Source organism: Triplophysa rosa, linkage group LG3, assembly GCF_024868665.1.
Source record: "Triplophysa rosa linkage group LG3, Trosa_1v2, whole genome shotgun sequence".
In the NCBI taxonomy this organism is placed as follows: Eukaryota; Metazoa; Chordata; class Actinopteri; order Cypriniformes; family Nemacheilidae; genus Triplophysa; species Triplophysa rosa.
The window spans coordinates 3,797,045-3,822,992 of record NC_079892.1 but is presented as its reverse complement, the minus strand read 5'-3'; the positions used below and the strand labels follow the sequence as shown (position 1 = coordinate 3,822,992).

General features: G+C 39.5%; 1 protein-coding gene and 1 long non-coding RNA gene across 10 annotated transcripts; one reads left to right on the top strand and one right to left on the bottom strand.

The window, feature by feature from the left end:
- On the top strand, positions 1–25,261 carry phf21ab (PHD finger protein 21Ab). Of its 9 annotated transcripts, none has more exons than XM_057330278.1 (18): positions 1–1,583; positions 5,341–5,382; positions 5,942–6,043; positions 7,410–7,442; positions 7,648–7,713; positions 9,888–10,055; positions 10,420–10,674; positions 11,004–11,096; positions 12,161–12,445; positions 12,671–12,796; positions 12,879–12,930; positions 14,454–14,533; positions 14,621–14,681; positions 15,962–15,984; positions 18,141–18,296; positions 18,658–18,733; positions 19,629–19,732; positions 20,272–25,261. In XM_057330278.1, exons 3-18 carry the CDS (start codon positions 5,987–5,989, stop codon positions 20,944–20,946), a joined length of 2,310 nt encoding a protein of 769 aa, XP_057186261.1. In that variant the 5' UTR covers positions 1–1,583; positions 5,341–5,382; positions 5,942–5,986; the 3' UTR covers positions 20,947–25,261. The 9 variants fall into 9 exon arrangements, with proteins under 9 accessions (XP_057186261.1, XP_057186258.1, XP_057186262.1 ...); XM_057330274.1 differs by lacking the exon at positions 15,962–15,984 and adding an exon at positions 16,151–16,335 and having other exon boundaries at positions 4–1,583; positions 12,671–12,775; XM_057330271.1 differs by lacking the exon at positions 15,962–15,984 and adding an exon at positions 16,151–16,335 and having other exon boundaries at positions 4–1,583.
- On the bottom strand, positions 5,393–10,575 carry LOC130552143 (uncharacterized). The gene is made up of 3 exons (XR_008962684.1): positions 10,463–10,575; positions 6,116–6,487; positions 5,393–6,016 (listed from the first exon to the last, which is right to left on the bottom strand). It is a non-coding gene; the product is annotated as an uncharacterized LOC130552143 (long non-coding RNA).
- Positions 25,262–25,948: the final 687 nt, after the last annotated feature.

Here is a 25,948-nt window from a genome sequence, read left to right as displayed (position 1 = left end):
CATAAAATACATATATTTAGATGTACACTGTATATAGCACAGTGATTCGTTTATTTTTACTAAATTGGGAATACAGAGAAATAAAAAAGATTAACGTCTCTTGATACTTACTGTGTGTTGGGGGTCGCAGATACATCTGAAGAGAGATTTCATCTGCAACTTGGCTTTTGAGTTTGTCTGTGATGTCAATGGCAAGGGTGGAACTAAGGCATTTAAACATGAATATGTTTGTTTTTCCGTCACATTCTAATATTTTTTTTCTACTCAGTTTAAACTTTTTTATTGGGATATAAAAATATTAGTTTATAATTTGTTTCTTGGTTTTACATGTTATGTAGGGATACTTACGTTACTATAATCTTTTTTCTTTTCTTTTGATTACTTCATTTACCGTTAGATCTATCGAATAAAAATAACTACGTTTTAATTTCTCGCGAGATTTGCATCAAACAGTTTTAAAAGCGAGCAGCAGCGTTCAACAAACCCTGTTTAAAATGGCTAACTAAGTTCCGATTGAAGGTAAACGTAAATAAATAAAGCAATTTCCGCCGCTGCTGCATTTACAGGCACCTGCCATACAGCGCAAACCTTTTGATTCAGTGTGTGTCGATTCAGCACAAATTCAGCAGAAAAAAAGCATTTATTCCAGGCAGCCTCAAAAATGTCATGGCGGCCCAGAGAAACTGTTAACTCCTGACATTTCCATTGGTGAACGTGGAGGCCACCGCTTCCATAACATGGCAGCGCTGCGTACATTATTATTGTCAAGAGTGTTTTTTTACTCTAAAAGACATAAAGCATCGTGGCGGCGGTGCACGTGCGCTCGGTACGACCGAGAGGGGCTACAAAACGCACAGATGCGCCGTTTATAAAGGCAGGGTTTACTTTGACTTGACGTGAAGTGGTGTCGTCCAGACATGGTGGTCTGGAGGGGGGATGCACTCACTTCTTGTGACTGTGTGAGCATGAGTTGGATTGAGTTAGGTTGCCACTTCTCTCCAGATGAGTTTCGCCGAGTTTACATCCGGGTTTTTCCCTAGGCAATGGGAGTCGCACTACCGCCGTTCCTTAGGCAAAGTGAAATAAATTCGCCGCACCGTCACAAAAAATAGTCCTCTTCCCAAACACGTTTTGTGGAAACTTTACGTCTACTTTTACGTCGAGCATTCTCACTTTAGGGAGAATCGCGACGTTTCCGAGTCGCTTGGGTGCATGTTTGTGAGCATCTGTGCTTCTTAAACCCCACTTTTCCTACCCCCTCGTCTCCCTCTTCCTGCGCGGATGAATCGTTGGGTGCTGCGGCTGTGGTGAATGAGATTGAAGAAGAGTTCTTGTTTTGTATCTCAGTTTCTCTCTTTTTTATGCGCGCAAATTAAATTTAAACAAACAAAAAATAAGGTCGGCTCACGTAGTTAATTTCGGACCGGCGTACCGCTACAGCTATGTGAGGGATCGCGTCGGAGGATCTTTGCCGAGATCTCGGCGTGTTTGTAAATATTTATTTAAATAATTTGTGGGGAGAGAGAGAGAGAGAGAGAGAGAGAGAGAGAGAGAAGCACTACTGCTCAAGTGAGTAGAGGAGGGTAAGTGCACCTTGGGATCTTTTTTTATTATTGCAACTTTTGTGCGACTCGTTTTTGGACTTTGATCGTTCGTTGACTCCCCGTAGCTTTTCCATACCCGAACCCCATCGCGATCGGGTAGGTAGAGAAGTCGGGATTTTGTAGCGAAAATCCCCCCTTATTTCCAGGAGTTAAGTGGTGTATTTCTAAGTGCGGCGCGTGAAGGGGTCGAACCTTCCGCGCGTATTGTTATTTTGTAACAATTTAAACTTCTCCGGATACATTGTTGCCGCAACGGTTGTTTCCAGCTCAGTGGAAACAATGTATCCGATGGACGCGGGGGGATAAAAGGGGGGAAACGTTGATCTTTTGCTCGTGCATGGCTTGAATTAGTGGTTGCGGCTGAGTCGAGTCCATCTAACTGTAATTTGTGCTGTTGGCCTGTTAGCTTTAGCTGGGTTAGCCGTAGCACAATGTGAAAGCTTCTTATTTCCACCAGCAGCTTCATAAAAAGATTCACACCTATTTTTGTAGTTTCTAACGCATCCAGTCCCTGAACTTGCCGTGGGTGGATGATTAAGTCGTGCCCTGTAAAGCATCGCGATTTTATTTTCGCTTGTTGAGAAAGTGATTTTTTGGTGTCGCTTTTTTTGTGAGGTTGGTGAGGCTGAGTTATTCTGGAGCTGGTGTGCTTTAGCTTGCACCAACTAAAACCGGATTCTTTTTAAGAAGGGAAAACAATGCTAATGAAAAAAAACAAAGTTAAAGGCTTTTGGTTAATCATCGAGCGTGCATTTACCCTACAAAGATAAATCTTGGTTAAAGTATAGTGTCGGTGAACATCTCATGCATCTTCCGTGTTGCCCTCCCGAGGTTTTTAATAGTGGTGGCCTAATGAAAGTGTTGCCGAACTTTTTTTGTGATTTAGCAAATCTCCGATCACAACTAGAGAAACTCGGGCTGATTTTGGGTCATTTGGGTTTTACAGGTGCCAAATGAAGCACTTGCATAGCAGATCTCAACCCGCCCCATACGTGTTTAGGGTTCATTTATGATGTACATGGCATATATTAATATGGTACTTATGTAAATTTATTGTCTATTTTTCAACGCTTTTGTTGGCTTGGGATCAGGTTAGAAGAACTTCAGTGAAATAATTTTTAACTGGTTTAATGTCTTTGGTTTATATTTTGAACCGATTGTGATGTTTACCCTTAATTGTTGTTGGTTTACTTTTATTCATTTGATCTTTTGTGTTTTTATGCTCAGGTAGCTTTGATGTTGTTTGTTTGTTAAACTTTTAGTTTCTCCATTCTTAACATTTTAAACTCGTTGTTGCTATTTGATGTGGTTGTTGCGTTTCAAAATGTGTTTTCTGCCTTTCATGGTTGTTGTTTTAACTTTATTTTATTTTCCTAAATGGTTTCACTTTTGTTGGTTTCACTTGTGCAGTCTAAGCATTTGATCAGTGCATGTAAGACTGTACATGATAAATATGGTCCCTTTTTTCACAAATTGGAAACTCACAGAAGTTTCATTGTTAATGCCATCCATGGCTATGAAAGAATTATGCAAAACAAACTGCTGCTGGCTTGTGAGACATGACAGTGAAATATTTTAGTTGAATGGATTGTGACCCGTCAAGTGGAGCTGTGTTATTCTGTTACCTCTTTCTGGCCCGTGTCCTATTTATAAAGGACAATTATGTTACTTTTTCATGCAGTCTATTTTTAGCTGTCTTGTATCAGTTTGCTTTGGTTAAAATAAAGTTGAATCTAGTCGCAGCGTTGGTGTACAAGTTGTCAGTATTGCATTTAAACTATTTTGTTGTTGAGTTATTGGTGTTCGTTCAAGGGAACTCAAGATAGGACTTTGTTGACACTTTGAAGAAGAATAAAAGCTTTATTACAATAAAGGTTTTGTTTGATTAAAACAGAATATGCCACATTGATCAGAAAGATGTGTTTTTTTCTGTTATTCAAACTGTCTTTAAATTGTTAAGCTTTAACTGTTGCTTTTTTATTGAAACTAAAATGATTAAAGGGACAGTTCACCCAAAATGAAAATTCTGTCATCATTTACTCACCTTCGAGTTGTTCCAAATCTGTATACATTTCTTTGTTCTAATGAACACAGAAGGATATTTGGAAGAATGCTTATAACCAGACCGTTTTTGCCCCCCTATTGACTCCCATAGTAGGAAAAATTACTTTCTGTTGAACACAAAAGACGACATTTTGAAGAATGTAGGACAGCAAACAGTTCTGGGGCACTTTTGATGACCATTGTATTTTTACCTACTATGGTAGTCAATGGGGGGCAAAATCTGTCTGGTTATAAGCATTCTTCCAAATATCTTTCTCTGTGTTAATCAGAACAAAGACATTTATGCAGATTTGGAACAACTTGAAGGTGAGTAAATGATGACAGAATTTTCATTTTTGGGTGAAGCATCACTTTAAGTACAGAGAAAAGTTACAGTATTGGCCCAAATTTGTTGTCATAGTTTTACAAAAACATTTCAACAGGTCATTTTCAAAACTTTGCGCAAAGTACTGTGGAGTTGTGCAACTGCAGATCAGAATGGAATAAGATTCATAACCTTAAATGTAAACATAATTTGTCCAGTGTACTAACGCTAAATTTGTCTGGTTATCTAATTTTGTCCTATTTAATGTGCAAAATAGTACAAAAGTATAACAAGTTTAACAAAACATGTAGTAGCTGTAATCTTTGAAAATCAGTCAGCATCATGATTCAATGTCAAATCTGACATCCATAACACAATACATGTTAAATGATTGTTACAAATATATTATTTTAAAATGTACCTCGAAACTCTTACAGTCGTGCAAATGATGTTTCTCTTTTACTCTTCTGTTCACCTCTAACATTTTTCGGACTTAATTGTAAGTAAATAAATTTGACTATAACAATTTAACAATTTATTAATCTTGTTTTAAACATATTGCATGTACATTAAATCATTGTGGCCCATGAAATATTGCACCAGCGTGTTTTATTAGACATATGTACCCTCACTTTTATATATAGTTGAAAGTTGATAATAGTTCAGGTTGGAACTATTTCACAGTTTTTTTTTTTCTGTAGACTTTGTCTTTGGCTACGTCAGAATCCAAATTTCAGCTTTTCCGTGCAGGGCCAGGCTGATACGATGTTGTTTTGCTGGAAGATACATTTTTATTGTGTGCTTGTGACACTTGTTTATCTGCCCCAATTATCTGTGGGCACTCATGACCTGGAATTGCAAGTTGACCTGATATTTTTCATTTCTCCATTTCAAAAGATTACGTGATAGTAATTGATCATTTTTGTGCTTGATAGAGGACTTTATATCAAAGACTCGAGTGGAGTGACTCATGGCTGTGCGGGTGTTGTTTCCTGTCCATTGTAAGCTAAAGGCCCTGAGCTGCGTGGTCTTGACAGATGTCATGTCTGCCGAACACGGTCTTCGCTTAATATCCCAGAATTCTTTTTATCTGGAACTCATGAGATATTTTGGGTCTGCGTCTGTGAAGATGCTCAAGAGTTTGTGTCATGTAGTTCATAGAGGGAGCAAGCAATTAGACGGACGCTGAATGCTGCGCTTGCAATGTTTCCCCTTTTTTCACAGACTGTGTAAGAGAGAATTGGAGTGTCTCAGCCCTATCTAATATGCTGTGTGTGTGTGTGTGTGTGTGTGTGTGTGTGTGTGTGTGTGTGTGTGTGTGTGTGTGTGTGTGTGTGTGTGTGTGTGTGTGTGTTTTGTCTTGTGCAGGGAGTTGGAGAGAGAGTACGAACATAGTCTCAGTGCCAGCTGGTAAGTCCTCTAATAGCTTCTGTTATAATTGTCCTCTTGGCACAAGGCCACACGCCAAAAATCAATGAAAGTCAAAGAATGACTGTAACACTGCCTTCGTTTCGCTCACTGTAACACTAAACACGTCTTCGTGACGGAATTGTTACGAGTCGCCTAATGGGTGAGCGGTTCCGCCGCCATCTAGATTGTCACGAGTTTTGATCCTCCAACCTCAGTGAATTGCTTTCTGCAAGAACTTCCATTTAGTTATTTTCCTCTTAGCCCTGTTTTGCCGAGAGACTTTTTGACCTCAAACGCGAGGTTCAAAATATTCCACTGCGCCGAGTCTTAGATTTGCTGTGGGAGCACGAACGGAGACCGCCTGAGACTTCGTGCAACGCGCCTAGATTGAGAAGTGCATGTTTCTCTCAACCCGTATTAGACACCGACTTTTGCTCTCCCCTGAGGTGGCATCGGATTAAGTCGGCCTCCAAACATCTCAGACGCCCTGCTGAATAAAAGTTAAATACATAAAATAAAAACCAATAAACCTCAAACGGCGTTCTTTTTGATTTCTCAGGACAGGCTGAAAGTTTCCTGAGACTCTTTCCAGCGAACTGGATCAATGATGGAATTGCAAACATTACAGGAGGCCCTGAAAGTGGAAATACAAGTCCATCAGGTAGGAGATTTTGCAGGGGCATTTCATTTACATTTATGCATTTGGCAGATGCTTTTATCCAAAGCGACTTACATTGTATTATCCTATACGTTTGTTTCTTAGTATGTGCAATCCCCTGGGTTCGAACCCACGACCTTGGCGTTGTTAACGCCATGCTCTTACCACTTAGCTACAGGAAAGCTATTTTCACCACTATCCCAAGTTCCCAACAAACATATGGTGGATTTCCATGACTTTCATAGATCCATCTGTTGCTACGTTGACGTTTTGTGATTGGCGGTTTTATAGGCGATTCAAGCCATTCCTGGACCTGGGAGAACAAGTCGACGAGTCCTTATTTCAATTCTTCCCTGACTGTTAGTCGCTGGATTTGCGATAAATGAAGATATGTTTCTCGCAGTCAGAGGCGACGTGTCCCAGCAGGCAGAAAATTAGCTGAGCTGCCTGAGTGGGGAGAAAGAAAGGAATAGATTTGGAGGAGGAAGGAGGAAGGAGGGAGGCAGAGAAAGGGGGAAAAGAGAAGAATAGGGGTCATACTGGGTAGATAAAGCATAAGCCATTACTTCAATTGTAATAAATCATTTCAAGCAGGTGTTCTCAAATATACAGTTTTTTGTGTGTGTTGCCAACTGCGAGCTTTGTCTTGATATCACAATTGAATATTTGACAAGCAGGTGGAAATGGGGCCTACAAAACTGTGTTTGGATCATTTGAGGACACAAAACAACCTGTTCACTGTTTCCAAAACGTTTAAGCCGCAGAAAGTTTAGTTTTTAATACATTTTTTATTCACCCTCATGTCATGAATGACTTTCGTCTGTGGAACACAAAGATATTTTGAGAAATTTTGGTTTTGTGTACATACAATGGAAGCCAAGGGGTGGGGTCCAGTGTCTTTAAAATATATTTTGTGCTCTGCTTAAAATAAAACATCACAAAGGTTTTGAGCGACACAAGCGTAAATGATGACAGAATTTATACTTTATGGTGAACTATTCCATAAAATTAAGGAATTTTTTCAAAGATATTTGTCAGCCGTAGATTGAATTCTATAATTGATTTAATGTATCAAAAGTAATTGTATTGCACAGTAGTCAAAATGCACAGCTTTAATATATATTTTGAATCAACATCATTAAATTAACCTTAAACAACTTCACCACGAACCGTTGTTAACTGGAAAGCACAGTTACAGAAAGATGATGGCATGCTGCCAGCCAGAGCTGTCGGCTTTTGTTTGAATATGGGGCAGGTGCAGTAGGTTGTAGTTTCACATTTTGGCCTGTAGATGGCACAGCATGTCTGTGACTCCCTCCTAAACTTACTGGAAGTTTTGACCATCCTGTCTTCTCTTCTGTTGCCATAGAAACTTGTTGCCCAGATGAAGCAGGACCCACAGGTAAATCAATGTTATCTTCCTCAGATTTTATTATCAAGAAGGATTTATATAATGTTTTAGATTTTTCCTAACCACAAATTTTGATCGTTTACGATTTCTTAGAAATAAATTGTATTAAAAATGTTTTATTTTTTTATTACTTTTATTTTAATGCTAAAATGTTTTCAAGTTGTATTAAAGTCCTCACACTTTTCCTTGTGTGTAGAATGCCGATCTGAAAAAGCAGCTTCACGAGCTCCAGGCGAAAATCACGGCTCTGAGTGAGAAACAGGTAAGATATTTCACAGGTCATGTGACGTCATTCACTGCTGCGGGTGCTGGAGAGAACGAGACATATGAAACGCAAACCTTTTAAATGCTTTAAATGTCTGTTGATGAGCAAAATTTGAACTGGTATCACATCTAAAAAGTTCTCCGGGGAAATTTCTGCTTCGAGCTCAGAGGTTGTAATGATGATGTGATGTGCATTTAAACTCCTTGGGTTGGGAAATATCTTGGTTGGGAAATTTCAAGTCTTTGTAGCATTTAAAGGGATGGTTCATCCAAAAATCTCATAATTTACTCATCCTCAGGTTGTTTCAAACCTGTATACATTTATTTGTTCCAATGAACACAGAGAAAGGTATTTGGAAGAATGTTAGCGATTTTCAGTTCTGGGACATCATCCACTACCATAGTAGGAAAAAAAATACTGTATAACACACAATGAGATTGTATCTCATATGAGAAAACAGAGTTCTCGGGCACCTTTGACTACCATTTAAGTCTTCCTACTATGGTAGTCAGTGATGTCCCGGAACTGAAAATTACTAACATTCTTCCAATTATCTTTCTCTGTTCATCAGAACAAAGTAATTTATACAGATATGAAATTACATGAGGGTGAGTAAATGATGACAGAATTTTCATTTTTGGGCGAACTATCCCTTTAACACACTGAGAAGTGTATATGTATAGGAAAAAATCCTAAATTGCGGTAATAATGACATTTTGAGGGTGTACACATACATCGTTTTGGTTAAATGAACAGTTCACCCAAAAATGAAAATTATGGCTTCATTTACTCGCCCTCAAGTTGTTCTAAATCTGTATCATTTTTTTCTGATGAACACAGAGAAAGATATTTGGAAGAGTGCTATTAGCCAAACCGTTCTTGGCCACTACCATAGTAGGAAAAATATATTTGTTCTGTTGAACACAAAAGAAGATATTTTGAAGAATGTAAGAAAGCAAACCGTTATGGGGCACTTTTGACTACCATTGTCATTTTTCCTTCTATGGTAGTCAATGGTGGCCAAGAACTGTTTGGTTACAAGCATTCTTCCAAATATCTTTCTCTGTGTTCATCAGAAAAATGAGATGTATACAGATTAGGAACAACTCGAGGGTGAGTAAATGATGACAGAAATGTTATTTTTGGGTGAACTGTCCCTTTAAGATCGATGTAACTTGCGCTTGCCGAATTATCACTGATGCATTGAATTTATTTCAAAATTGAGATCTCGGTCAACTCAAACTCTAATTGGTTTTTAGTGCATCAATTTATGTGCGGTTTGCTTTAAAGTCATGTTACAGACATCCTAATGTTTTATTGTTTTGTGGTTGAGAAAGAGCAGTCAGGTGTCCAAGCCTGGGACTGTTTGTCTAATGTGTGTGTTTGGGCTGATCTCCTGCTGTGAGGTGAAAACACCACAGATTGTTGGAGATTTTAAAATTGCACTTGCGCTTGCTTCTTGAAATGTCTTAATTCGAACTCTTCTGTCATGAGGCAATGAATTCTATATAACTCTTTCCGCATCATGAATCTATATTTATCCAGTTTAGTCTATACGTGAAGCCCACAGCGGTCTGCTGTATGTAAACTTTCCGCCGGTCTAATCCGCTACAGTGCAATTGATCTTTTCTTTTCCGAGAAAATAGTTTTGTCAAAATTCATTTAGAGGAAGAGACTTTCATTTGTTGTTGTGCTTCGCGCAAGAGCTTTGTTGAGGAATCTGCGCGTGTGTGTGTTTGTACTCTCAGAGGTGTGCTTTGGCTCCAGAGGACTCTGAGGCAGCGGAGTGTGTGAGATGAATTTCAATCACGTTTTCCTGTCTGTGTCTATGTGTGTGTGGCGTTCAGCAGGCCTTTATAAAAAGCAATTTCACTGTACTTAAGATGGTCTCGCACCTGAAGGGTGTTTAGACCGAATGAAAGCCATGGCTCGGCTTTGCATCGGAACAAAGAAAACCAGGAAATTCGGTGACTAATGTTCTATTATTAGCATCTGTTGATGGCTGATATAAACAGAACATTGAAAAGGCGAGATGAGGCCTTTACATTTTTCATTTCTCAGAAACGTATGTGTTCTCGGCAGTCACTTTTTCCTCTAACCTACAATCAAAATGTGTGAATGGATTTGTAGCCTCTCAGTAATCTTTCTTTTTCTCGCTCATACGCACACAGAAAAAAGTGGTCGAGCAGTTGCGAAAAGAGCTGCTGGTAAAGCAGGAGCCCGAACTGAAGCCCCAGATCCTTACGACATCTGCAGACGGTAAAACCGTGCTGCTCACGCCTGCCTGCCTCCCTTCGCAGCCGCAGACGGGGCCTCCGCACCACCAGGGGGCAATACAGGTACAGTTTACACTTTAAACACCTGCGATTCTTTTTTTTTATGATTAATTGTAAATAGTACAATTAGCTTATTTTTATTTTAAAAGTATTTCTCTTTTTTCTTATAAGGATATTTATGTTTATTTGTAAATGTGTATATTAACGTAAAGTGTATTTACCCATCTTATTAATATTATTATTATATTGTTGTTGTTAGTTATATTAATACATTTATGTTTGTTTGTTTTTGTGGAAAGGGTTAAAAAGTTGCCATTTTGTGATTGTATGAAGCTTTTTATAAAAAGTTGACAAATACATTTTTATGGTACGATTAGCTAGTTTAACCCAATTGTTTGTCGTCTGTCGTCTTCCAACCTTTTGCCAGAAGACTCTAACCGTGACGCCGGTCATCACCGCAAAGACACTACCTCTCGTGCTGAAAGCTGCCGCCTCCACCATGCCTGCTTCCATGGCAACGCAACGCCCCACCGTAGCCATGGTCACTGCCATCAGCAACTCCCCCAGACCCGGCGCCAATTCCAACTCGCAGAGCACACCAATCAACCTTCAGGTGGCCGGCAAATTACCCAATCAGGACACAGATGCCGCCACGCGGATCGTGTCGAAGAATGTCATTGTTGTGAGTATGAATCCCTTCCATGGATTTTTCTACTTGCAACTTTCTTTGATAAGAGCTCCAGCGTAGATAAAACAAATCGATCTTCCATTGATGTAGATTTGTGTGTTTCTCCGTTTTGCATAGCTCGCTGTAGACTAGTAATAGTCGGACCCACTTTGCTTTGATGTGTATAGAACAGGATGTTTATGTCTCAGAATTTGAAATGACTTCCTTTCTGACGATGATGTGCTGTGGTGTGTGGTGATGTACGTCTGTGATGAAACCAGGGAAATGAGACATGCGTACAAGACATTTGTTTAGTCCACAATAAACGGCTGGTTTTATCACAGGTGCAGGCCACCACCACCTCTGCCCAGCCTATCAAAGTTCCCCAGTTTGTCCCTCCTCCTAGACTGACGCCTCGACCCACCTTTCAGCCACAGGTGCGTCTCTGTAAGACCTGCCCCCTCCCTCTTCTTCTTCCCAGTATGTGCAGTACAACACCCATGCCACTAGAGGGCACCTCCAAAAACACAAAATAGTGACCTGAATGTGATGTTATGGATTCAAAATTCTGAAGACATATGAGCTTAATATAGTTCCACACCTAGAGACCCAAATTCATACAACATATAATTCACGCTCGCCTCCTCCTGCCCAGCACTGGCTGTTCCTGTGACGTTGTCTGTTTAAGCTTTTGTCTTTGCTTTGATGTTTTAAGCGCGTGAGAAACTGTTTGTATTGAAGCTTTTAATTTCTGCTTTTGTTCTGCCCTGATGCAGCGATTCTAAGTTGCTTTCAGTATTGCTTTGGCTGACCCTATCATTAACCCCCTTACCCTTAAAGAGTGACATCATATCACCTTTGACCTCACAAAGCTACGTAATGCTAAAGAGAGCTCAGACAAACCTGTTTGGTGGACTCTGGCATTTTTATGATGTATGCACTAGACCAGTGAATCCCAACTGTCTTCTTTGGAGCCCCCCTAGGTTTTTTATGACAATCTGAGCCCCCCTTTGTATGTCTACCTAAATGTTAAGTACGGTTTTATTTCATTTACTTAAGTTAAAAATGATTTTGAATTAAGTTATGTTAGTAATTGATACTTGATCAAATTTAAATTCAGGTAGATTTTGTAAACTTTTTCTTTGCCTCAGATGAAGAATTACCATACACAGAAAATGCGGTGTTTGGTTCTTCTAAACCAATGTGACAAGTTCTAACTTGGTCAATTCGTTTTTTAACTGGCTTTGCAGATCAATATAATGGATTTACAAAGGCTTTGTTTTTTGTTCCCAAATAGAGATCAGTAGACTTTAAGATGCACCTAAAATAAAAAATGCTTTTAGGCAGCTCAGCGTTCCATAGCTCAGTGTTGGCATTACGGCTGAGGTTGCCTCCTAACCTGAAATAGCATGGATGTTACAAGCATGGAAACCGAGTGCCTTCGTGATCGATCAAACCCAGACCTGTTCTCTCATTAAGCCCCCCTCCTGCCATTTCACAGGTTCGACCGAAACCCCCCATGCCCAACAACGTGCCCATCGCTCCGGCCCCGCCTCCCCCCATGGTGGCGGCTCCTCTGATCCAGCGGCCCCTGATGCTCGCCACCAAGCTGACGTCATCATTGCCTGCCTCCGCCGGGCCCATCCACCAGGTGCGCATCGTGAACGGACAGCAGTGCGCCACGGTCGAGAAAGCCGTGCTCGCTGGCGGCACAGCGCAAGTCACAGGAATAGTCATCAGCCCGGCGCAGACACTTCAGATCAGCAACCTTTACTCAGACGCAAAGGTGAGAAATGATGTAGAATAATGTTTGTTTGATCAGTTGTTGTGACTTATCGATTATTTGACCGAGCCGAGCGAAGATGGGATGTTGTTTGCTTGTTCATTGAGTTGATTGTTTGTGCTCAAGGACACACAAAATTATTCAAGGCAATGTGATAAGCCTGGCTGTCTTGCTCTAAAATTTACACATTTGGGTTTTCTGCTTCTTTTCCCTAATTCTCTCCATCAGACTGTGAAACCGCAGGGAGGAGTAGAACAGGTGGTCTCCAGCAAACCACCCTCCACCTTGCCTCCCCTTCCTCCCGCTAAGGTCAAACGAGAGGAAAGCCCGCAGGTACCGCGCGCCTCCAATGAGGTGATATAACTCAGCTGAAATTGCAAATCTCGGTCCTCGCTTGACTGATGAATAATGAACCGGTACGTTTCTCCTCTTTCAGAAACTTGCCTTTATGGTGTCTCTCGGGTTGGTCACACATGATCACCTTGAAGGTAAGCTCTGCTGGGTTGTTTTCTGTCAAATCAAACTTTTTTTTTTTCCGAAAGTATCAGTTGTATGCAAATGGACCCACATTTGGTTTTCAACCAGTGAAATTGGGTTCAATACAATCTGCACTTGGAGCCGTATTGAGATCTCAATACCAATATGTATTGTGCCATATAAAGCCTTATACATGTAAGCACCAGAGGACATGTATATTTTGAACGAGAACATAAAAGTTTATTAAGATGAGTGTAATACTTTTTCAGTTATAGGCATGCAAACTTTGGAAAAGGAACACAAAATGTTTGAATGGTCACCATTGGCATGTAACGCAACACGACCTGAGACACTCAACAGATTCAACTAAAAGAATAATAATGACGCTTAGGGCTGTCACGATTATTAAATAATCGTCTCATCGCGATTGTTTGACCTCATCGCGATGATTTCGGATCATCGCAATTATCGCACATCTCTATAGAAGACACTAGGGGGAGCTGTAGTGTATCTGCATATTGCATATTTTATTGTATATATTGTTACTAAAGCATGGTAATACTTGTCAAATGTACCACCACAACACAATCAGTTAAAAAAAACTAAAACATATACAAATTACCTGCAGTACAATTTAATATTATTTAAGCAAATCTCAGTGTGAAAACCAGTCTACCAAAATTTCATTAACACACAAGTAAAATTTTACTGTAGTCTTGCAAGTGAGAAAAAACAGACTAGAAGCTTTTCTATGACTGATAGTATTTTAATGGTGGCTTCAATTCACAACTGATCAATTTACTTCATTTACAAGTATTTGGCGGTTGTATTATTGACAGGTAAAAGCCTAAACCTTAAATATGTGATGACCCAATTTTTTCCGATGTATTTCCAAGAAAAAGAACATAGTCTTGTATTCAGAACAATATGGTCGTTTCAATCGCTGAATCAAAAATGTATGAGAATTAAATGTTAAAGCCCTAAAACAGACAATTAATCGCCATAATCGCAATGATTTATTAGACAATTAATCGTCAATCAAATTTCATAATCGTGACAGCCCTAATGACGCTATCATCTATTTAAAAAAAAAAACCTTTCACCCCCTATAATTTGGCCCTAAATTCCCATTAAAAATGTGTCATTTTGACTTACAAATTCGTGGGCTAAATATCAATCTATTGCATAAAATTTTTATAAGTTCAGTATTTCTTTATCCAAAAAAAGGTCCAAATCTAAATGAAAAAAAACTTTAATTTAAACTTTAAGCCAGGTTGTACTGAAAGTTGTGCTAAAGTTGTACTGATAAATGTTTCACGGTTAATTTAAGTGTTTGTTGGTTCTCTGGGACATAAGTGCATTTAATGTTACCTCAGATGTTGCGCTCATGTTGTTTTAGAGTGCATTATGAGTTCCTTGCTTGTTCTGAGCAAAGGAGCCTGAAGGGGTTTTCAGAGTTGTGAAATTAAAGTTATATAACCTGCAAACAGGACATTTTGTAACCAGATGTGCTTGCAATACTCGCTCTCTGCAGAGATTCAGAGCAGAAGACAGGAACGCAAGAGGAGGACAACAGCCAACCCGGTGTACAGCGGAGCGGTGTTCGAACCCGAGGTAACCATGTTCTGCAGTTCCTCTGATTTTGAGATCCAATTGTGTTTATGCCTCATCTAACAATCTGACTTCTCTTCTGTCTCTCAGAGGAAAAAGATTGCGGTTACGTATTTGAATACTCCGCTGCATCAAGGCACCAGGAAGAGAGGTCAGCCTTTACACCTGACGTGCGATCAGTTGCTTAAGTTGATGTCCAGTAGATCTGCTGCTTCTGTCTACCATCTAACAGGCACCTAATAGACACCTCTTAACTTTTTCTTGCATTTCTGTTTCGTGTCTTTGCCAGGGTTTAATATTTCTGAACTACAACTGTTTGGTAAACCTAAGTTGACGTGTTTAAAGTTGGGGTTAAGGAACAGTTAGTTTGTGTGTTTAAAGTTGGGATTAAAGAACAGTTGGTTGGTATGTTTTTTAGAGTTTGAGATTTGAGTTGGGTTTAAATTGGTCAATGACGTTGTCTCATGACTTGACTTTGAAAGACTTGACTTGACTGTTACTTAGAGTAATAACTTGACTTTGTTTTGGCCTTGAAAGACAGGAATTGAGAGAGTTGACTTAAAGGAACAGTTCACCCAAAAATGAAAGTTTGTATAATTTACTCGACCTCATAACATTTCAGATGTGTACAAATGTAAGTTCTTTTAATTATCCATTCCATGTCCAGATATGGGTCCCAATATGTTGGAGTTACAAAAAGCACATGTCAATCATAAAATTAATCCAAATTACTCCAGTGGGTTAATATTTGTAAAACAATGCTCATTTTTTATGTTATTTCATTACATTTTTATTTAGCTAAAATTCCAACTTATTAAAAGTTGGAATTCCGCTAGTTATTCTGCTAAATTCCAAATTCAGATCTCATTCGTTTTTGCTTGTCTTGTGATTTTGTCAGAGAGAACCATTTCTTTATAACATTAGACTTCTCTCTATCTTTTTTTTGTGAATTTTAATTTTTGAATGAATAATTCATTGAAATAAATTAGTCTGATTTAGAGCATTTAGTGGTGAATCCAGAGGATTCTGGAACTGATTTCGTGTTTATAAAAGTTTGTAGACACATTGACGGTTAACAGTTTGTGTGTTGGTTGACCTGTGCAAAATTTTACATTAGAGCTTTGTTGTGTTGTGTTGCCTATTTGTAAAAGCACATGATTTATTGGCTGCTTATTCTTGAATGCACAACACGCAGGAAATGATATTGATTTGAAAGGTTTTGATTTGAAGTACAGTTCAGTCTGAGGTCTTGACAGGAGATTAAGTGTTTGTTTGTGGCTTTGGCTTAGGTTTCTCTCTGTCTCTCTCTCTCTCGCTTTGCATATTCCCTGCATGCTGCTGTGGTCGTCCGTCCGTTGCACTAACTGCTTTCTGTGACCCTCCCTTCTCTACCACCTCTGCTCTCTTCCCGCCCCTTTGTTTCCATGCTAGCCAATGAGGATCCCCTCTCTAAGGTATGTTGCAAGCAGAAATGCCATTATTTTATTTCATCTTTGTGTTTTTTTTTTCTTTCTTTCTTTTCCCTTTTTCCTCCTCCATTTTTCTGTCCTTTTTGTTTTTGCTTTCGTTTTTGTCCGTTCGTTTGGTTTTTTCCTTTTTTGTCTGTCTCATTTCACTCAGGTCGCCCTCCCAAATACAGCACCACCAACACAACCAGCGGCAGCACGGAGCTGGGCTGCAACCCCCTGCTCTCCCCTACCAGCAGCCTTCCCGACTCCCCGGCCCCCGAGCGGCCTGACACGGGGGGCTTTCCCCTCCCTGTCCACCCTCATTCTCTCCCCCAGCCCAGCCCCAGCTCCGGGGATGTAAGTAGCCAACGAGCCAAGTCTGGGTGATGGTGTTATTGACAGCCCCCCATTTTGATTACTGTTCTAGTATAAAGATCTCTCCATTATGGGCTGCCCCCAACCCCCCAAACCTTACAATGCATTCATAATATATACCTTAAAGTATATCGGCACAAGACTTAAGTTGTCCGCCTGCCACTACGCCTTGTGCGCTGTGCACATACGCAATTGTCATCGAGAGACCTGAGTCCAAGTAGACAGGTTTTGATATGGCTAAAGCATCGATAGAAGGGTCCACTGGGTGGCAACACTCAAAGTTGGGCCATAAGTTGAAGTAGTAGTCGAAGAAGAGGATTGAATCCTGAATGTTTTCCATCATTTTTCTTTTTCCTCCAAGAACGGCAAGAAAAGCAGGTCTTGACTATCTTTTGCTGTTTTCTTTAGGGTTGCCAGATCTGCAAATCTGCTAATAAAATCAGAACTAGCCTAATGACCCTATCCCATATTCAAAATATGCCACTGCCGTACTTAAAATGCATATTTTGATACTTTGAAGAACGTTTTGGTAACACTTTACAATAAGGTGCTATTTGTTAACAATTAGTTAAGGCATTAGCTAACATGAACTAACCATGAACAATACTTCTACAGCATTTATTAATATTAATTCATGTTAATTTCAGCATTTACTAATACATTATTAAAAACAAACGTTGTCACTGTTAACATTAGTTAAAGCACCATGAACTAACATGAATAACTGTATTGACGTGAACTAACATTGACAAGGATTAATAAATGCTGGGAAACTAAATTGTTCATTGTTGGCTAATGTTCGCTAATGCATTTACTAATGTTAACTAATAGCACCTTATTGTAAAGTGTTACCAAAGTTTTTAATTAAATTAATCTAAATGTAGTCTTATAGTTGTTTTTTCCTAAAAACTGTATTACAACAATATTAAACAACTTTCTTTGTCTTATTTTTTATTTTTAAACACATCTCTCACCATAAACTCTGGCCATAGAAGATGACATACATTGCATTGAAAAAAGAAAAAAAATTATCCCTGCATTCCAATCAGCATACTAGCCGTCCTAATAGTATTCGAAAGTAGAATAGTATGTCCCAAATCGTAGTATGTTGAAAATAGTATTCCAAAGATTCCCGGATGGTCTACTACTTCCGGTAGAAATTCGAATTGCAGAATGATGCACACTCTGATGGCTGATATTACCCACAACTCACCGCGAGTAGGCGCGAGTTTCGTGACGCTCCACTGCATTAATAAATTATATAATTGACGCGTCACTAAATTATGTCATGGTGTGTCGCCTACATCAGTCTAGCCTTACTGTCAACAAGTGTACTCGGAAAAGCTCAACTGTGCATGTGACGTAGCGGTTGGCGGACAAACTAAGTGTACAATAGCCTTTAGATTCTACTTTACACCCTGGAAGAAAACAAAGACCTGCACTGTCATTCATGTGTTTATTTGGTGTATTTGTTTAATTGGACTCGCATTCTTACAAAGTAAACAGTCTTTCTCTACCCTACCCGCAAACATCACACCTGAAGTAATTAGAAATGGTATATAAATAGGATATAATTCTTAAAATCCATATCTCTAATAAGTAAAACCTAATATTAAAACGTAAATGATTTATTTACTAGCTAGTGCCCTAACTATGTGATCAAGTCACCAATAAAAGAAAATTGTTCAGTCAGCAGTCAGCTCCTCCCCTCCCCAGCTTTCCCGTGATCTGATTGGTCCAGAACAGAAGGGGGCGGTGGTACTGACACCTGCCGTTCTTCCCGACAGGGAGACGTCCACGAGGATTTCTGCACTGTGTGCAGACGCAGTGGACAGTTGCTTATGTGTGATACGTGTTCGCGTGTCTACCACCTCGACTGCCTGGACCCGCCCCTCAAAAACATTCCTAAAGGCATGTGGATCTGTCCAAAATGTCAAGACAAGGTAAAAAGCAGCACAACCAACCCTTGGCCGCTCGTATCCCTGCCTAGTCAGTGTTTTTTCTTACATATTAAATATAAAAAATGGGAGATCAGTTCAGAGTTCCCTTTCCCTGCCTTAAAAAAGAGGGGTTGTCTTCAGGTGTAAGGCTGTTTCATCCTTTGTAAGATCTCACATGGTTTGGTATTGATCGTGCCTTTTTTCACCCATCATGTAAGTGTTAGACAGCATCCAGCACTCCCATTGAAGTTCTTTTGTTCATCGCTGTTGTCATATACAATTGATCACAGTTTCTCTCTCACGGTTATCCAGAGGTCAAGTGGCACAGCGGTGCTCGCAGGTATTAAGAGAATTTCTTTTACAGATTCTCAAGAAGGAAGAGGCCATTCCCTGGCCGGGAACCCTAGCCATCGTGCATTCCTACATTGCTTACAAAGAAGGTAGGGATATTTCGAATTTTCAATTGAAGATAGTAAAGTTTACATTTTCCAATATATATATATATACAGTATATATTTTATTGATTTCCTCTTAGAATAGTCAAGGGGACTGTATAGTTTTACTTGATCATTTTTCCATAAAAGAACAGAAATAAATCTCACACAAAGTTCATCTGGTATTTATGGGACCAAAACGTTAAAATATTCATATTAAAATAGTATATTTGCAAGTTTAAATAATGTGCAGGATGTTCAGTTTTACTATTTTAATCTGTTTCCTATATATTAGTATTTATTATAATACATTATAATTGTTTATTATATGCAGGTGTGCTGGATTACCTGTTCACACTTGATCTCTTTCTGACCCTTATAAGCAAGCGTTTTGTTTTTTACGATTTTTTAACTATCTCAAATATGTCTTGCTAACCACTTCGTATGTCAATAAGCTAGTAATGCTTGCATGAGGGTTGCAGCTTTACTATACAGCCCAATATAGTTAGTGCACTCTTAAAAATCCTTTGGTTCTCCTAAGCACCTTCAAAGGTTCCCAGCAGAACCGTTTCTTCCTTGCATTTTTATAATCTCTAGAAATTTTAAGAAATTTAAATGTTCTTTATGGAACCATACAGCTCAAGAGAGAGACTTTTATGGAATATTTAACTTTAAAAGTGTGCTGCTTCATCTTTTAGTAGCAGTCTTTTGTAAAAGTCAGCTTCACATTATCACAGACTTACGAAATGCAACATCACAGGTTCGAGACTGAGGAAATGCATGCTACAAAATGTAAACATCAAATGCATCTCAAGTCGCTTTGGGGTGCCTTCCAGATGCGTTAATGCGAATGTACCCAAGAGCCAATTAAATTTATTAGTGTTTTGTGCCCATCCAACAGCGAAAGAAGAGGAAAAGCAAAAATTAATGAAATGGAGTGCTGAGCTAAAGTTGGAACGAGAGCAACTAGAGCAGAGAGTCAAACAACTCAGCAACTCTATAACAGTGAGTTTTTATTTATTTGTCCCATTTAACTGACGTTTCCATGTACTATGACTCACAGTGAACGCTTAAAGGAACAGTTCACCAAAAATGAAAAGTCTGTCTTCATTTACTCACCCTCAAATCTGTATACATTTCTTTGCTCTGATGAACACAGAGAAAGATATTCGGAAGAATGTCATTAACCAAACAGTTCTTGGCCACCATTGACTACCATAGTGGGAGAAATTTCTTTGTTCTGTTGAACACAAAAAGAAGATAATTTGAAGAATGTAGGAAAGCAAACAGTTCTGAGGGACTTTTGACTACCATTGCAATTTTTTCCTACTATGGTAGTCAATGGTGGCCAAGAACTGTTTGGTTACAAACATTCGTCCAAAAATATTTTTCTCTGTTTTCATCAGAACAAAGAAATGTATTCAGGAACAACTGGAGGGTGAATAAATAAGGACATCATTTCTATTTTTGGCTGAACTGTCCCTTTAATTAATGTTATTTGTGTATTATTTGTATTATGTAACACTGTGTTCCCCATTCTTCAGAAATGCATGGAGAAAAAGAACGGTATCCTGGCCTGTCAGAAGGAGATGCAGGTCTCTCTGGAGAAGGTGAAACACCTGATCCGTCTCATCCAGAGCTTTAATATGTCTCAGACCACAGAGACGGACGTCCCACAGGATTCCAAACCGGACTGCACTGAGTCAGAACCCATCAAAGACCCCACACACTCGACGCAGGTGTGCGTACAGGAGAACCCCGCCGAGCCCAGCGTGCAGGTCCCGGTTGCCGTAGCAGTCCCAGAAGTGCAGACGGAGCCCGAGGTTGGAGAAATGGCAGAGCCGGCGGCCGCGGTCACACCAGAGGCTGTTGCGAGTGAATCGGGAGTCGCGGGAACGCCCGAAACCACAGTTGGCGAGGAGATGACGAGCGTGGCAACAACAGCAGAGCCGGAGGAGTCGACTCAAGTCAGAGACGTTAAGACCAACGGGGGGACGGACTGCGTTTGTACCGGCTTGAACGAGGAGAGCGGGGCTGATGTCGCGGACTCTGAAAACATCCCGCCTAATGACGGGAGCTGTGCAGAAGATTCTGGGAAGATGGAGGTGGCCAGGCAAGAAGACGGAAGTCACGGCCTCAACAACAACAACGGCAAAACCTCAGAACCTTCCCAGCAGGCTTTGCCAGCCCCGCTAAGCAGTGTGGACAACCCCAAATAGTTCTCAGACTCGCCGTTAACACACTTACATCACCAAAACATTTCAAACAGATCGCACCTTGGACCGGTGCACAAAGTTGCCAATCTATACGTATATATATATATTATACATATATATATTATATATATCCAAATAAATGTTGTTGGGTTTTTTTCTTTATTACATATGGTAAAACTGTGTCAGCAGTTCTTCTACAACCAAGACAAAACAAGTCTTTATTCTTGAAGACCAACAGCGCCCAAAGGTCTGGGTGAAAAGGGTGACTTATGAAAGAGTGTCATGCCAATTATTAGATTATAAAAAAGATAATAGTAGTTTAACTAATAATAATAATAATAACAATAATAATGATGATGGTGATAAAGATGACGATGGATAATTTATCACATCAGACCAGTGTGTGCCTCCAGCATGGGGTTTGTTTCATAGATTGTCTTCTCCGGGGTGAGAAAGCCGGGCGGACGTGTCCAAAGACTGCGCCTGACACCCCGTTCACCTCCAGGCTTGAGTGGACCGACAAAACCAAAAGCTTCTTTTTCCAAGCAGGACAAAAAACAAAGCATCAGTATTGTGGGTTCGACTAAATCAGGACATGACCAGGACCGCCTATAGCAACCCCATGTTATTTCTCTCCTCCACCTGTTGGCATTTCCCAGTTCGAAGTATGAAGCGTCCCATTTCGAAGTCATCTCAGGCTAACCAGCGGCAGAGCGCAAGGCAAAGCCCCGCAAGGTCTTTGATAAAGGGCTGGACAAGCAAGCAACGCCAGACGCCTCATCTCGGTAACCGCATCAGTTCTCGCGTGGTAGATTAGCTTGACGAACGCTGTTGGTTGTTCCGTCTTGTTCTGAAATCAGTGTGTCTGGATGCTGTTTGTAGTTTTATTTTGAGGAAGAAAAAAGACATGACAGTGTCTGTATCTGAGGAGTATTTCTTGTTTTTATAGGAGAATATATTCAGGTCTTCCTAGTCTGCATTGAAAAATAAGTGCTTTTCTGTTTCACGAAACAGTCATTTGTTATCAAAGGTGTTTAAAAATGGCACGAGTTATGCGGGAGGCTTTCTCCACCTCACAGGGAAGCCCGTTGCTTAACGACTGTCTGTTTCCATTTCAAGAACTGCCAAATGGTTGTTTTAATCTAAAATAATGGATAGATCCTTGTGCGTTTTAGTCTAGAATATGATGGAAACGTCCCATCCCTGCGTTCCCGAAAACGTTTTCTGAGAAAAACAATAATGACAATATGTCACAATTTGCTGTCTTAAACTCGAGGGTTTGATATATGAGCCAAATTTAGTAATAAGGAAATGACAGACAACCCTTCAATTAAAGCACAAGCTTTATTGCGGATAACTGAAGCAAACGCACTAAAGGCTTTCCGTTCGGTGGAGCGAAATTTTCAAATCTCTGTTTGCTTTTACAACGCTTGCCATGTAACCCGATGGCTGACGTCTTCATGTTGCACAGATTCTTAACCCGTCCTTTCGTCTTAACAGCAATGCACGGCTGGCACCTCTTTTACGTCTTACATGTCAGGCCATTCCAAAATGACATATCCCTTTTTATATTTGTGGTGAGCGCCACTCAGGCTAGGATTAAACAATTTACGCATATCAAATTCCACGTGTTTGTTTAGGAAAGGTGCACCGATTTATCCAAACGAATGATGCATAGCTAATTCTGACTGTTGAGATATAACCTACCAAAATACAGATGATATACATACATAGATTGTTTTTCCGTTAAGTTGAGGTTTGTCCTGTTCAGTCTTAAGTTCGTGGCTTTAAACCCAGTTTGGCGTTGGAGTTTTGGTGAGGGTTATATCTATAATGTGCTGCAATTCCTCACAATCTACTGTGAACATTTACATCATCTTTAATACATTCCCATAATGCCCTGTTACCCTTTGAGCCAGGATTGGGTAGGATGGATAAACATTCATATCAGCGACGGTTATTGTGGCATACTGAATATTCAAGGCCTTTCAGAAGTCACCGTTGTCAGTCTAGACAGAATCTTTTACACCTTCCTGTACAGGTGCCCAGAGTGCCTTCAACCTTTTACATACTATAAAACCCCCTCAAACCTTCACGATTGTCACTAAAACAATGGAAAGAAACCAGACGCATTTATCTCATTCACTCTCTATTAAACGTCATTTAGTTCGATTTGAAGCACATTTGCAGTTTGTAATTTCATTGGTTTAAGTGAACTGGTTGTAGTGATGTGCTTGTATTGGTCTGGTCCTGTCTGTCTTTATTAAGCCCCTGTAGTTATCTGCTGTGACGTTAAACATCCCCACTAGAGAATATATTTTGGTTACGTTGCCTTGAACAAAAGAGTTTTAGTAATCGCACAAAATTGGTCTGTAAAAATGTTCCCTACGTTTCAGTGAATCTCCAGAACATTAAGTGTGTTAACATTTTTGGATTCATTCATTGGGGCACGTCTGCTGAAAAAAATGACATTACAAAGTTATGCTTTCTGTCTTTATGCACTTTTTGGAATGTCCTAAGTATTACTCCGTTTTGTTTGCTTAAATATGTTGAAGTGTGTGCTCGTTTTGAGTTCTCTGTCAGTGTAAAATTCAGGATGTCGCTTTTTTTCTCGCGTATCACCAGGACTGTTCAGACCGGTGACTGTTATGTCACAACTCTGCTTTTAAGACTACATGCAACTTTCCTTATCCCATCTTTGTCTCTCCTTTAGTCACAGAGTTAGAATATTGGTACCTGAATCAGGTATTTGGACTTCAGTTGTTAGCAAAGCTGATCAACGAAAACCTGCAATCTGATTGGATACTTTCAAAATCCCACACCACCACCACCTGTCCGATCGGTTCGACCAATAGCATGCCTTCTTATGCAAATATTTTATATGAGTTTTGTCGGACCTTTTTGATATGCATTTAGTTTTGAGTTTATTTTGTGACGATTTTCATGTGAACTTTACTTTTCACACGTCTGGCAAAAACCATGCCAAAATGAAAATGTATACATATGTACATCTTTTAAAACACTGTATTCGGTTTACGTTTCAGTTATGAACAATAGACATTTTCACAAAGGCATCTGTTGGATATAGTTCATTCATGTACAGTTACAAATAGGTTTTCTTTGCTGGCCATACTACTGGGCTGTTGTACGGAAAAAAACGTGTATGAATCTTATGGACCGTTACTTTCTGCCTTCGCTAGCACACCATGCTGAATGTTATTGTTATCTTGGGGCGCCGGGTGTGTTGTGAGAAGATATTTATGGTCTTACGTGCATGTCGTGGGTGGGGCGTAAAGAAGAAAAGGGGCGGGAACTTCTGAAAGCCACGCATTCAAGCATCCAAGTTCTTAAGTATACCCAAAGAGATTGCTATTAGGGAGACTTTTTTTATACTGTATACATTCGAGATCCGGTACATATCATTGAAAATCTTTCCGTCACTGTTGTTTTCTGCTCTAGCTTATAGCGCTGATGTGTAGGAAGTGCTTTCCACCAGCTTATGTCTGACATTCTGTATGGCTTTGCAATTTTGATTTTGGTGCGAAAGGTGCCGGTGTACATTTATGCATAAGACTGAAAGACTTTCAGATCCATTCCAGTTCATCCTGTCACCTTGATCTTAATAGTGTGTAGATCATCTTTATTCTTTTTGGTGCGTTGCAATTCCACAGTGACAAAGAGGTCATTGTAGTTTCAGTGTAGGTTTTGTTCAATTTTCATACTATTTACTCGAGTCATGATTGTGGCCTTCTTGTACTGTTGATGCATTTCATTTCTATTGTTGTGACTTCCCTGGTGTTGTGCACTGTGTGAGTGTGTTTGAGAAGGTGTGTGTGTGTGTGTGTTACCTCATCTACAGTCAACTGTTCAATTGGAAAACATTTTGTTTACGCGTGCAAAAAAAATCTTCCACTTGATGAAACACAAAACAGGATACATTGTAGCGAGTTATAAAAAAAAAAAGTTCACCTGGTGTGCTGAACTAAGTGTAAATGGTTTATTACACAATATGAATATTTGTAAAATTGTTTGTATTTTTTCATAATGATTTTAAAAAGGAGTGCGTTTATTTTTTGACTTCTTTCTGTTACAGAACTCTCTCTCTCTCTCTCTCTGCTCTTTTTTCCTTGTTTGTTCACCTGACATTGTAAGTGAGTCAGTTGGGTCTTACCTCTCTCCTGTATTGAGCCTGTGATGAGTCTTTGTATGCAGTGTTTTGAAAATACTGTAGGGAACATGGGAAGAAATTGATATTAGGAGCATTTGATCAATTTGTATTTATTTATTTTATCATTTTGTTAATAAATCGATAAAGAACGTTTGCCTCCTGTTTGTCTTGGGCAATATGTGGGCTATAATATATGGTTATATATTCTGTTTACATGCATTTAAATAGAGCGTATTTATGTACTGACTGAACTTTGTGTTTTAAATTGTACAGAAGAATAGGTTTTTAAACTACAGAGAACAAACAAAGGTTTGACTATATGTAGTTGTTAGGTATGGTCAGTTCTGTGATTTTGGAAACTGTGCATTCAAATTTTGCATTTTTGTGTTTACTGGGATTCGAACCCATGTACATGACTTCCAGGTTTGTTTATAGCTGTAATTTAACTAGGTCGGTTTTTTTAAAGAGCAACGTATTTGATTTATTTCTCCTGGTTTCTTTATAAAATTCATCAATACAAAAATATATATAAATCGGCTATATAAATAGCTACACATGCACATGTACCTTTGTAATTTTAAATGGGTTAGTTTTGTTAACAGCATGTAACAAGCTTTAAAAGTGATAAACGTAACGTTTGATGTTAAGGTTTAGGGCAAGAGCAGCTTTTTAAACGCAGAAATACATGATGCATCACAAACTTTGTTGGCTTTAAATACAGTACGTCAAATGAATGAACAGCACGAGTAGGAGCGCATAATGTTCTGTATGAAACGTGAAAACTTGGCAGCGTCGCGTTCGACACGCATGGACTGCGTGAACGCGCAAAATTTAACC

Excerpts from the sequence above, each read along its gene's own strand:
- phf21ab (XM_057330271.1), top strand. The coding sequence starts at position 5,987 with ATGATGGAATTGCAAACATTACAGGAGGCCCTGAAAGTGGAAATACAA. Across the intron at positions 7,443-7,647 it reads AGATGAAGCAGGACCCACAG|AATGCCGATCTGAAAAAGCA; the intron begins GTAAATCAATGT and ends CCTTGTGTGTAG. Across the intron at positions 18,297-18,657 it reads GTCCAAAATGTCAAGACAAG|ATTCTCAAGAAGGAAGAGGC; the intron begins GTAAAAAGCAGC and ends TTTCTTTTACAG.